The sequence below is a fragment of the Lichenostomus cassidix genome, chromosome 1, assembly GCF_008360975.1.
Source record: "Lichenostomus cassidix isolate B80296 chromosome 1, HeHo_3.0, whole genome shotgun sequence".
Classification (NCBI taxonomy): Eukaryota; Metazoa; Chordata; class Aves; order Passeriformes; family Meliphagidae; genus Lichenostomus; species Lichenostomus cassidix.
Genome location: NC_139479.1, coordinates 88,979,665 through 88,991,559, shown reverse-complemented (window position 1 = coordinate 88,991,559; position 11,895 = coordinate 88,979,665). Strand labels below are relative to the sequence as shown.

Sequence of the window (11,895 nt, the reverse complement as noted above, 5' to 3'; positions counted from 1 at the left end):
GATGAACGCCTGGCTTGGCTGTTTCCAATGGAGCACCACAGAGAGCTCTTTGGCAGAGCTGGACGTCTGGGATGTCTGCTGACAGCTGTTCTGTCTGGGACAAGGTGCCTTCTCATGGGAAAGCCATGCTGTATTTCAGTCAGCTCTTCATCGTAGCCCACAGAATCACAGAACCAATTAGGTTGGAAAAGATCTCTGAGATCCCCGGGTCCCACCTTTGACCAAACACTTCTGTGTCAACGAGATAATGGCACTGAGTGTCACATCCAATCTTACCCTAAATACGTCCAGGGACAGTGACTCCATCATCTCTCTGGGCAGCACATTACAATGTCTACTCACTCTTTCAGTGAAGAATTTTTTCCTAATGTCCAGCCTAAACCTGCCAAGCTTAAGACTGAGTCCTCTCCTGTCGCTGGTTGCCTGGGAGAAGAGACTGATCCCCACCTGGCTACAGCCTCCTTGCAGGGAGTTGTAGAGAGCAGTAAGGTCTTTCCTGAGCCTCCTTTTCTCCAGGCTAAACACCCCCAGCTCCCTCAGCCTCTCATCACAGGACTTGTGCTCCACATCCTTCACCAGCTTCGTTGCTCTTCTTTGGAGTCGCTCCAGCACCTCAAAGTCCGTCCTGAACTGCGGGGCGCTCGAAAAGTTTGTATTTCTGTGGGAGGGGGAGCGGGACGCGGCCTCTGGGCGCTGCGTGTGGCGTTCGCGGGGCGAGGCCCGAGGTGGCGGGCGAGGGCTGCAGGGCGAGGGCTGCAGGGCGAGGGCTGCAGGGCGAGGGCTGCAGGGCGAGGGCTGCAGGGCGAGGGCGGCTACCGCCGTCCCCTCCCCGCCCCGAGCGCCGCGGGGCTCCCCGGGCAGAGCGCCCGGCGGCCGGACCGGCGGCCAGAGCCGCCCCCGCTGTGGCGGGAGGGCCGGGCCGAGCGGGGCGGGCGGGGCGGGCGGGGCGGAGCGGTGCTGAAGGGCCATAAAGGGAGGCCGTGGGCAGCGGCGGGGCTGGCGCGGTCGCTCGGGGTGTGCGGCGCGGCTGAGGTGAGCGGCGGGCTGGGGCTCCTGTCTTCTCTCCGGGGCTCTTCTCTCCTCTCCGGGGCTGAGCGGGCGGGCTCTCCTGGGAACAGGCTCTGGGCAGCGGTTTTGTCACGGCTGTGGGTGTTCACGGCGGCATAACATAGCGCGAGTTCCCCGGTGCGGGCGGCTGCTCTGAGGGGATGAGGTCCCGCCAAGGGAGCTAGCTGGACCTGTCGCCTGGGCTCTGCGGGCCTCAGGCGCAGGGAGCTTTTTGGGTGCTGTGTTAAGTTGTATGTCTTATAGAGGAAAGTTGCGTTAAGTTGTATGTCTTATCGAGGAAAGTTGCTGCTGCAGGGTAGCGCACCTCGTCGTGACCAAGGTGAAGGTGTGTAGTCCTCGCTCCTTTTGCCTCTGATTTGAGTGTTGTATCCAATACTCTTTACACTCGGTATTAAAGATCGTGTCTCCTGCCTCCGCGGTGGTTTTCTTCCCAAGGAGTGAGCATCTTCAGGTGTCAGATCCTGTGGAGGGAATGGCTGGCAGTGAAACAAGAGGCGTGTGAGCTGTTAGCATCCCAAATACACCGGAGTTGCTAGGAATCTGTTGTCACTAACATAAGCATTGCCGAGTAGGCAAGCACAAGTGTTTTGGGGGTGTTTGGAGGTTGACAGCCTGAGAATTAAACTCTCCACTGAACTGGAAATGAAATACTTTGTCTTCCTCCCGCCAAGGGCAGCAATGTGCATTATTCTCCTAGGTGAGGGTCACCAAGCAGAACCAAGTGTGCGTGGTGGGGTTGGAAGCACAGGTCCAAGTCCTTTCTGGTCACTGTTGTGCTGCGTGTGTTGTCTTGGCTGTGGAGAGAGCTACAAATGGGAAAGAGGAGAGGGAACAGTTGCAGAGGTAGCAGCTGAAAGCACCTGCAGCTTGAGTTAGAAGTCACACGAAGACTTGTGTTCCGTAGTGATCTGAAGGATTTAATGGAAATACAGTGAGTTTACAAAGGAAATGTACTTTAATGTGCTTGAACTGCCTGAGAGCAACTGCTGGCAGGCTTGAGGCTTTTGTATTTATGTTGTTTTGGAGCATTAAGGACTGAGCTTGAAGAACCTCTTGATTTATCCTAGATCAATCATCTTGCAAACCAAAGGTTTGTTTTGTGCCTGCTGGTGCTGATGTGATCCATGGCAGCACAGTTTGTAATGCAGCAGCTCATGCTCAAGGACAGAGGCTACTTCCCCAGGAGCATTTTAACCTCACTGTGTACTTGTTCTAGGATTTGATTCTCTTCTGAGGAAGTGACAGGTCAAATGAGTTGGTCAAAAATGAAAAGCTGGAAAAGGGGAGGCTTGTGATGGCAATAGCCCTTCTTTGAAAGTTGCTTAAAAATTTTTCCATACTCTTTGCTGTTGCATGTTAGGAAACTGTAGGGTTTGATTTTTCATTCTTGGTAGGCAAGAGTTAATTTGCTTAAGTTTGACTAGTCTGACCTTGGCAGCTGCAGTCTTCAGGAGTACTTGGGGCAGAAGAAGGTGAGGCCTCCATTAGTCTGTAGCTGTCAGGAAGCACCTGGCTACACAGAAACCTGGAAAACTTAAAAAAAGAAAAGGGTATTAATACCAGTTGGAGTTGTGTGACTGCAGAACATCTGTAAGTATCTACGTGCTACAAAAGACAAGGGACTTAAGGAGTCTTGTCACAGCTAATCAGATCATTCTCTTGTGCTTAAAATGTTCAGGCAAGGATGTGACCAAGTCTGGTCAGTGAGATTCTCAGTGTTAAAAGAGTACCATGAACTTGATATGCATCATCTGAATTTATCCCAGCTCTTACAAGCTTGTTGGCCCTTTACAAATGAGCAAAACTTGGGGCAAGTATGACTATTTCCAGAAAGGTAGTTTGGTTAGGCAGTGTCTCTGAAGAAGGGTAAAGGTTTGCTTACAGAGACTGGAGTGCCCATTGAATGTTGTTACCTGACTTTGCAGCCGAAATTCTGTTCAGGATGCTGAAGTGCTGCAGCTTTTTGCAGGAGCAAGATATACTTGGCTTTTATCCTATGAGAGATAGATGCTGGATGGTGCAGAAAGGAAAGACTTCAATGAAAAGGAAGAAATCTTGTATCTCTGGCGTAATTTAGGAGTTATCAGTGGACTGGATGTCTAAACCCTGAAACTAACACCTGGGGGTCTTCTACTGTTGTGTTAGTTGGAGACAGCAGTTTGAGTTTATATGCATCATGAAACAACTTCAAAGCTTAACTTTCAGAACTGCTGATGACTTTAAACTTAGATAAAGTTTATGTGTTATCTTTGGTAATTTCCATTTGACACAAACTGCTTTCCTGAATTAACTCTACCTCACCAAAAAAAAGAACTATGACAACTAAATTTTTTGGCCTGCACCAGCAGAGAAACCGTGTCTCCTTTCATGTGAAAGGATTGCTGATAATCATTAATGCATAGAATTATTTCTTCCTAGTTTGTGTCAATATGTAAAAAGACAGAAAAATAGAGCCTAGGAATAGATCTAGGAAGCACAAACAGGAAGTCTGACTTGTCTTTTTCTGTTTATATTCTACCTCTGTACAGTTTCTTTGGAGAAGAAAAGCCCCAGGATGGCAGGCAAAGGAAGCAGCAGAGCAGACTCCATGTCCTGCAGTGTCCTGAACTGGGAGCAGGTCAGCCGTCTGCACGAGGTTCTCACAGAAGTGGTTCCCATCCATGGGAGAGGGAACTTCCCGACCCTGAACATAACTCTGAAGGACATTGTTCACACAGTTCGGGGTCGGCTGAGCGAAGCAGGCATTGTGGTACGCGATGTCCGTCTGAACGGCTCTGCAGCTGGCCATGTCCTGGTCAAGGATAATGGGCTGGGATGCAAAGACCTGGATCTCATTTTTCAAGTGTCTCTTCCAAGTGAGGCAGAGTTTCAGTTAGTTCGAGATGTGGTCCTGCGATCCCTCTTGAATTTCTTGCCGGAAGGAGTAAGCAAGTTGAAAATCAGTCCTGTTACACTGAAGGAAGCCTACATCCAGAAGCTGGTCAAAGTGTACACGGAGACTGACCGCTGGAGCTTGATATCGCTTTCCAACAAGCATGGCAAAAACGTGGAGCTTAAGTTTGTAGACTGCATACGACGACAGTTTGAGTTCAGCGTGGATTCATTCCAAATCATACTGGACTCCCTGCTCTTTTACTATGACTACTCAGAAACCCCCATGTCAGAACACTTCCATCCAACCGTGATTGGGGAGAGCATGTATGGAGACTTTGAAGCAGCTTTTGATCACCTCCAGAACAAGTTGATAGCTACCAAAAATCCTGAAGAGATCCGAGGTGGTGGGCTTCTGAAGTACAGTAACCTCTTAGTACGAGACTTCAGGCCCATGGATAAGGATGAGATCAAAACGTTGGAGCGCTACATGTGCTCCCGATTCTTCATAGACTTCCCAGACATCCTGGACCAGCAGCGCAAGCTAGAGACCTACCTCCAGAACCACTTCTCCAAAGAAGAGAGGAGCAAGTACGACTACCTCATGATTCTGCGCAGGGTGGTGAATGAGAGCACCGTCTGCCTCATGGGACATGAGCGAAGGCAGACTCTCAATTTGATTTCTCTGCTAGCACTCAAGGTGCTGGCAGAACAGAACATCATCCCGAACGCCACTAATGTAACCTGTTACTACCAGCCAGCACCTTATGTCAGCGATGCAAACTTCAGCAACTACTACCTTGCAAGTGCCCCTGTGCTGTACAGCCAGTCCTACCCCACTTGGTTGCCTTGCAATTGATGGTTTCCCTCGAGTGTTCCTGTCTGGAGGCTACTGAAAGCCAAGATACTGAGTGTATATATAGACAAGTAATAACTGTCAGTTGGTGTTCTCTAATGGAAACATGACTGTATCAGACTGTCCATTTCCTGGTGTGCAGTGGATTATGCAGCCAGGTGACCTGCTATGAACCTTTCAGTGTATCTCTACAAATGCCAAAAAGCCTTATTACCTCTTCGTCAGGAGAAGAGAACCAGCAGCCAAACGTTAAGGGAAGCAGTTAAGAAAATTTGTACTGGTTATGGAAGTGGCTATTAATGTGTGATCTAAATGGTGTATTCAGTAAACTCAGTTGGTTAATAGACTGTAAAATGCTTTAAGCAGATGCTGTTCCTGGAGTAGCAGCAAAACTCTGCTTTCTATTCCCTAACCTCATCACTCTTCCTCAGTCCAAGTTCTGGCCAAATTTCTATTGAACTAAGGGTGCCAAGAGTGGGCTCGTGTTATGCTTGGGTTGCTTTTTCTTTGTGGCTGTGTAGGGCTAGTAACAGTACAGATACTGTCTGTCTTGTAGAGGACATAAGTGTTGTTTCCTGTAGTGCCTATGGATGTATGGTCCTGCCTTGAGTTCAAGATTAATTTCTTGGAAGTTGAAGGTAGATTAGTAAATCCATTCACAAAGCATAATCTGGCTAAATTTTTCTTGAGTACAAAAACTTGGAAGGTGACATCTCTAAACACACACCAAAACACAGTCTAGAATTTGGTAATGTGAAAAGTCCTTGAAATGAGGAATTGAAGCTTTAAATAGAATTGGAGCCACAGTTTGAATACTTAATTTAGAAAAATATTCTAAAGTCCAGCATTGAGCTAAAGCCTTTCTGACTGTATCTTTGTGGCAGTCCACAACAATCGTTCAAAACCATTTGGCCCAATTTGAAATTAGCACAGCTCTTACATTGGGGTTTGACCTGATTTTCTTCCTCACAGGTCCACAACAAAACCAAAACAAAAACCCCCTAAACAAAAACCCCAAGCCACAGTAAATTGCAGGATTATGTGCACTCCTATGCATTCTGAAAGTGCCTCCTAAAATGAATTTCTTATTGTACAACTTCAGGCAGGTCCTAGAGGTTTGTCTTTCTGTCACCACTGAAGGGTTGAGCTTACTGGGGTATCGCTATCACCTGGTCAGTGTATGAGATGGCATTTTGAGTGGTTAGAGTAAAATTCTTCCTTTTTACTGCTCTTGATCCTCACTTGAAGAAGTCTACAAGCCCTAAGCAGAGCTCTCCACAGAAGCTGTATGTATTGAAAGTCTGGGCCTGAGTTCAGAATAGCCTCTGGAAGAGAATGCACTCCCTTGGAGGTGTAGGGGGCTGATCTTCCTGAAGGGTATGTGCTGAACTTGCTGCTTTGAGACTCCTGGGCTTTATAAGGAAGGTTAAAAATTCCTCAGTTATTTATATAGTGGTGTTAGAAACTGGTATATTAACTGGATGATTTTCACTGAATTACAATAGTGAAATATGTATAGCAAGCGATCTTGAGTTTCCTTTGCTTAACCAGAAATGTAGACTAGAAAGGCAAATCTTAGAGCTATTTATTATGTACTAGTGCAATATTCAAGAATGCTTGTTCACTGAATCTTTTTTTATTGCTTCTATTACTATTTATTACTGTTTCTGCAAGCTTGTAAGACCAAAGTGCCTGATCCAACAAATGATTAAAACTTAGAAGGTAAAGCAGAAAACAGGTGGAACACCAATGTTCAAGGTGGAAAGCAGCAGCGGTGCAGCACTTAAATGACAGTAAAAATTGCCTGCCCCTCATAAGACCAAAAGCAAGTTCTTTCCACTTTTCTTAACTACTTCATAAAGACTGTCTCAGCAATGAGGCTACTTCTCTGGTCAGACGTCTTTGTTTAGCTTAGGAAGGCTGGGAGGGATGCAATCTACAAAGTGGACTGTATGTAGTCAAGCATGCTTTAGCTTAATTTCCTGAACAGTTTTGATAGCAACTTCGGTAGCAAAAAGACATATAATTTGGTGGATTATATTGTGGGATTTTTTCATTAAAGGCTTCCTGATTAGTCAGCCAAAGTGTCTAAACTTGAAAGCAAACACAGACTTTTTCATTAACTGTGGCTTGGACTTGGTGTGGTATACAGACAAGACATCTGTCATCCAAGACTTTGACTTTTTAAAAATTAACATGATGCCAGTGTTGTCATATGTGTTAAACTTAGTGCAAGCTTACTGGTGGAATGCAATCCTAGGCAAGAATAACTCCTGCATGCAAAGCAATACTTGGCCTAGTGTAGAGTGTCACTAGAAAGAAGACTTAAGAGTTTGTAATTGCTGTCATATCTTGCATAGATGTTTTTGAAGCCAACCTATGCTATAGCCATTGCAGAAGTAAACCATTGCCTAGAGGGGCTTAGACTCAGGTATCTGTCTTCTGTGACGTAGTGGCTGATCTTTAGGAACTTCTTTTTGTGCATTGGCTCATGTAGAAGAAGTGGTGAGATACTTGGGAGGAGTCCTCACAAGCTGGAAATGCAGATTTGTTTTGCTGGTCTTTAATGCCTTGGCTGCTGAGCAGCAGGCCAGGTGCATCTCCTGGAAAAGAAAATGCTAGAGAGGAAAAAAGGCTGAATTGGATTCCTAGTGAGACAGAGCTATGGAGAAGTTAAGCTTCCTGCCATAAGTATTGTGCTTTTGCTAATGTAACTTGATGCTGAGGCCTCTAAGGAAGCTCCACATTGAATGGCTGCTCTCTGAACAGCTGAGTGCCTGGGTTTGAGCTTTGCAGGACTCTGTGTTCCCTGCCTGTTAAGATGCTCTGGCACACGGGAAATACTGATGTGTTATAGACTGGCTGTTAGACACTAAACCCTCAAATGGTTAATTGTATCCTGAAGCTGCACACTACCTGCTGCATTGGCCTTAGAGTACCAGGGATTAAATGGGACACTGCTTGTCCCATTGTCTTCAAAATAATCCTGGCTTGGCAGGTAAAGCTGGTGTACTTGGTAGCTTTTCATCAATGTGTTGCAAGCAGTCTACCCCTTTCTGTTCTGGGTGGTCATGGCAGCTCCATGGTGCAAGTGGCAGTGGCTTAATTTGCTGTGTGTTAGCTGGCTGGAGTTCAGGTTTATGGGGACCCCCATAGCAAGGGGTAATTTGAGAGTGAGCATTAGGTAAAAGTGATGACCCCAGGCCAAGTCTAGGATGCCTGCTTGATTCAGTCACCCCTCGGCAGTAACGATGTCTCTGCAAACCTGTTCTAACCTCTGTTGCCCCCTTGTGTGTCATGGGGAGGTTAGAGAGAGACTGCTGTATTCAGACCTGACACATTCCCTCTGGGCAGTGGCATTAAAACAAAGCTACAGTAACACTCAGTGCATCATTCCTCAGGATCAAACTTCTACTAACTAGGCTGTGGTATAAAATATCTGTAGCTTATAAGCACTGCTGGACAAAGCCAGTCTGAGGTTAAGCACATGCTGACAACATTTATTGCCAAGTTCCTCTTGACATGCAGTTTATTGTTGTGACCTCCTCATTGTAAGATAGACTTTTTAGATGATAGTGATGCTACTAATGAGACCTGGTAGAAGACTGGGTTTTATTCACTTTGGTAAAATCCCTGTGCTGATCCATGGTCACTGTGACAAGTTGTAAGCTAAAGGAGAGTTCATGCTTCCTCTGTTCAAGATTTAATCATTGCTGTGTTTGTCCTCAGCTCAGTCAGCCAATCACTAAGCTAGGGGGTTAAGACTACTGCTTGCTTCTGAGTGACCATTTTTCAAAAGATCTGCATGCTTTCACATCAATCATCTCCTCTACAAAGCAGTAGGTAGTATTTAAATCTAATCCAAATACCTAAAGCTTTTCTTTGAAACTTAGATACATATTTTGGACTTGAGTTCTGGGGTTAAACATTTGGTATGTGCCTAGGCATCATGGGTTCCTGACTGATAGAATAACCACTGATATTGGTAGTGATCTCTGCTTGTCATTATATGAGTAGTAGGGAAAAGGCCTCTTAGAAGAGAATCTGGGAGAATTGCCTTAAGTCTAAGCTGTTAGTGTACTGCTGGTACTTGTTTCCTATTCCTGTTACTCAGCTCAGTCAGGATTCTGTAATGTTAGGCACAGGAATAAGCACTGAGTTGACCACAGCCACTGTCAGCTTGGTCTAACTTGGACATCAGTAGAGCCAAATGAATAATGAAACTTCTAGCCCTCACATCTAATAAGTCTTACTCAATTGTTTCTTGAATACAGTTAAGTGTATTTCATAAATGTTCTTTAATTTCAGTGAAGCTAGATATAGAGTGGGATGTTGATCTGTAGTAGAAACTTTGGGGTAATGCTTGGAGCACTCTGCTTTTTCTCACTGAAGTGTCTGGGTTGGGCTTGTCTCTCTGAATAAAATTGCACTTTCCATTGAAATTTAGAAGGCCTTTTTTCCTATGTTTATCATCTCACTATTTTTAACTATTAAAAGAAATCAGCTCTTGCAAAGTATGTCTCTTATCTCTTTGGAAGAAGTGAGGGTTTTTTTTTCTTGTTTCTCTGTTTTGTTTTGTTTGTTTCCCCCCCCTTAAGCTGGCAAAACAAGGTAATAGAGATGTTTGGATTTGTGATGAGCCCAAATGTGAGACTGGTCACAGTAACTTTGTCTACTGTTCTGCACTGTGGTGTTCACTTGTCATTTTTGGAAATTGGGGTTTGGACCTTAATGATGCTGAAATTCTTGTGCAAATAAACTTATGCTAAACAACCCTTGCCTCAAGCAATTTTTGCATCTAAATAACGCTGAAAAAGTATCTGTAGAGCTTATTGACCAATGTGTGTGCAGATGCACTTGTGAGGTGAATAATAGTGTGGGGTACACAACAATGCTTGCTTTAGATATTATTCAAGGTACATTTTTTTATATCTGCCTCACCTCATTGAAGATTAGTCAGTTAAGTGAGACATGATAATCTTCCACTTAAATTATAGAGACAGTTTTTAGAGAACCATCTCTTCCTGTCTTACCATCATCTGGTCTCCACTTGACTTTAAGACATACTGAGACACAAACCTAGGCCTGTTGGGTAGGGTCTGGTCTGAACTAGAGCCTGCCAATCTGTTCTGTGACACACTCCACTTCATAAGCTGCTGCCAGTTTCAGCTTATGAGCCAAGGGGGTGAGAAACAAAGACAGCAGTTGTTCTTCAGGTTATTTACAGGTTGAAAGCTTTTGCTTTCATGGTATCCTGAAAGCTGGTGCTACTATTAACCAGTGGTCTGTGGGAGTTGAGCAGGTCAGAGCTAAGTAAAAGCTGGGGCTGTGTGGCAGTCTGCTTGCTGCTCCTGCACTAGAATAAATTCTCTTAAAACATGTGCTTGCTTCTAATCCCCTCCAGAGCTCAGACAAACTCTAGCCTCAGTTAAGCATTGCTGGAGGAATTCCAGTCTCCAGGACCTTGTAACACCTGCAGTGGAAATTTCTGTGGAATTTAGAGGTGGTGTGATCCCATGGAAGTAATCATGAACCTTGTGTAGTCCCTTTTCCAGATCTAATTGCTTCTGTATGAACTTAAATAGAGAACTGATAATGCAGCTGGGCAGCACCAACCAGCTGCTTGTCACCTTAACTCCTGTTTGTCACACCATGAAAGCTGTGGAGTTATTTTGGGTACCACCCTTATGTTTCTAGAATACCAAGGTCAGCTTTACAGGGTCAGCTACTGAAACAACAAAATAGCTGTCCTTAGGCAAACGGTGCCAGAGTACTCTGTAAGTTCCATATGGAGCTTACATAATGGTAAACATTCAGAAGAACTAAAGAAAGATGTTTTTGCTCTATTGCAGTTGTACTGTTAGTGAAAATAAGTATCTTGTTCTGTTGTAACTAGAACTCTGCCTTCTCCATGCTGTGCAAGATGAGCTCAGTCTTGTCATGGGCTGTGAGGCATTAGACACATGGTATTCTATATTACTGCCATTTTTCTGTCAGGTGTACTTATTTTCTCCTTCCTTCTGTGATGGAGTATGTAATATTCTTGAAATCAGAGTATTCTAAGTGCCCTTACGGTGAGCAGTTTGTCCTGTGAGAGAAAAAAATTCTAGGCATTTCTGCTTATTTTGAATATTGCTCATTACATATTAGTATATTTAGTTCATCAATACACTGAATACCTGAAGTTGCTATTTTCAGCAATGGAACATTTTTATTTTCTGGCATGTAGCACTTGAATATGGATGTAAAACATAGCAGTCAAGTTTTGCTGCAGTAGCAGTTCTGTGATCTGTTCTGCTTCATCTCAACAAGTTCCATAGCCTATAGGCAAGACTGCCCAGCCAAGGGAGTACATAGCCTGCCAAACCTTAGTGATTTCCCTCCTAGGAAAGAGTTTGAGTCATCATGCTGGAAAAAGTGAGTCTTGACAAAAAGTGTGTGCAAAGCACCTGCTAGAACCTAAGCTTGTAGTTTTTGTATACGTTAGGGAAACCTATACATCAGTAGTGTTATCCCATTGACTCTGGGCTAAGTGGTTTAATAAACCAGCAGGAAAGAGTTACCTAGGCTGTGCTGCAAAATGCTGTGCTGAGTTTTTGTTACTGATCTACTGGTAAGTAGATCAGAGGACAATCCCTGCCACCCCACTGCTTGGAAAATGGAGTAGTGCAAACTCTGGGAGAAGTCTGGCCAAGACAGAAGACTGGCTGGTGTAGTCTGTGTCAATAACCTTTTGTCACTGAGAAACCTCTGCAGAAACTCCTGCACACTTCAGGAGACTCCCAAGGCTTGGTTGTACCTCAAGCAAAGGGAAAATTGTCTCCCCTTGCAAGATAATGGTTGAAGTGCGAGAATTCTAATTTAATCACTGTCCCCATGCAGCAAGGCAAGTCTTCTGAGTGTGCCAAATATGTGGAATGTGAAATACAAACAGAGAGGTCCCTCTGTGTGTGCCCTTCTTGCTTCAGAATTGACTGTCCACCTGCAGCAATTCCCTTCTCCACCCCTTCTCTACTGCTTATCTGAAAAACTTACTCTGAAAGCTATATCTGAGTGTTCCTCCCTGAAAGTAGGTGCCCTAAGCTTGCCCTAAAGATAGT

The 11,895-nt window shown here is 44.8% G+C and overlaps 1 protein-coding gene across 4 annotated transcripts; it reads left to right on the top strand.

Annotated features, from left to right (window-relative positions):
• Window positions 1–955: 955 nt before the first annotated feature.
• TENT5C (terminal nucleotidyltransferase 5C) lies at window positions 956–9,568 on the top strand. 4 transcript variants are annotated; one of them, XM_085069756.1, is made up of 2 exons: window positions 956–1,032; window positions 3,597–9,568. In XM_085069756.1, exon 2 carries the CDS (start codon window positions 3,623–3,625, stop codon window positions 4,796–4,798), a length of 1,176 nt encoding a protein of 391 aa, XP_084925882.1. In that variant the 5' UTR covers window positions 956–1,032; window positions 3,597–3,622; the 3' UTR covers window positions 4,799–9,568. The 4 variants fall into 4 exon arrangements, with proteins under 4 accessions (XP_084925882.1, XP_084925908.1, XP_084925891.1 ...); XM_085069782.1 differs by lacking the exon at window positions 956–1,032 and adding an exon at window positions 1,318–1,393; XM_085069765.1 differs by lacking the exon at window positions 956–1,032 and adding an exon at window positions 2,159–2,313.
• Window positions 9,569–11,895: the final 2,327 nt, after the last annotated feature.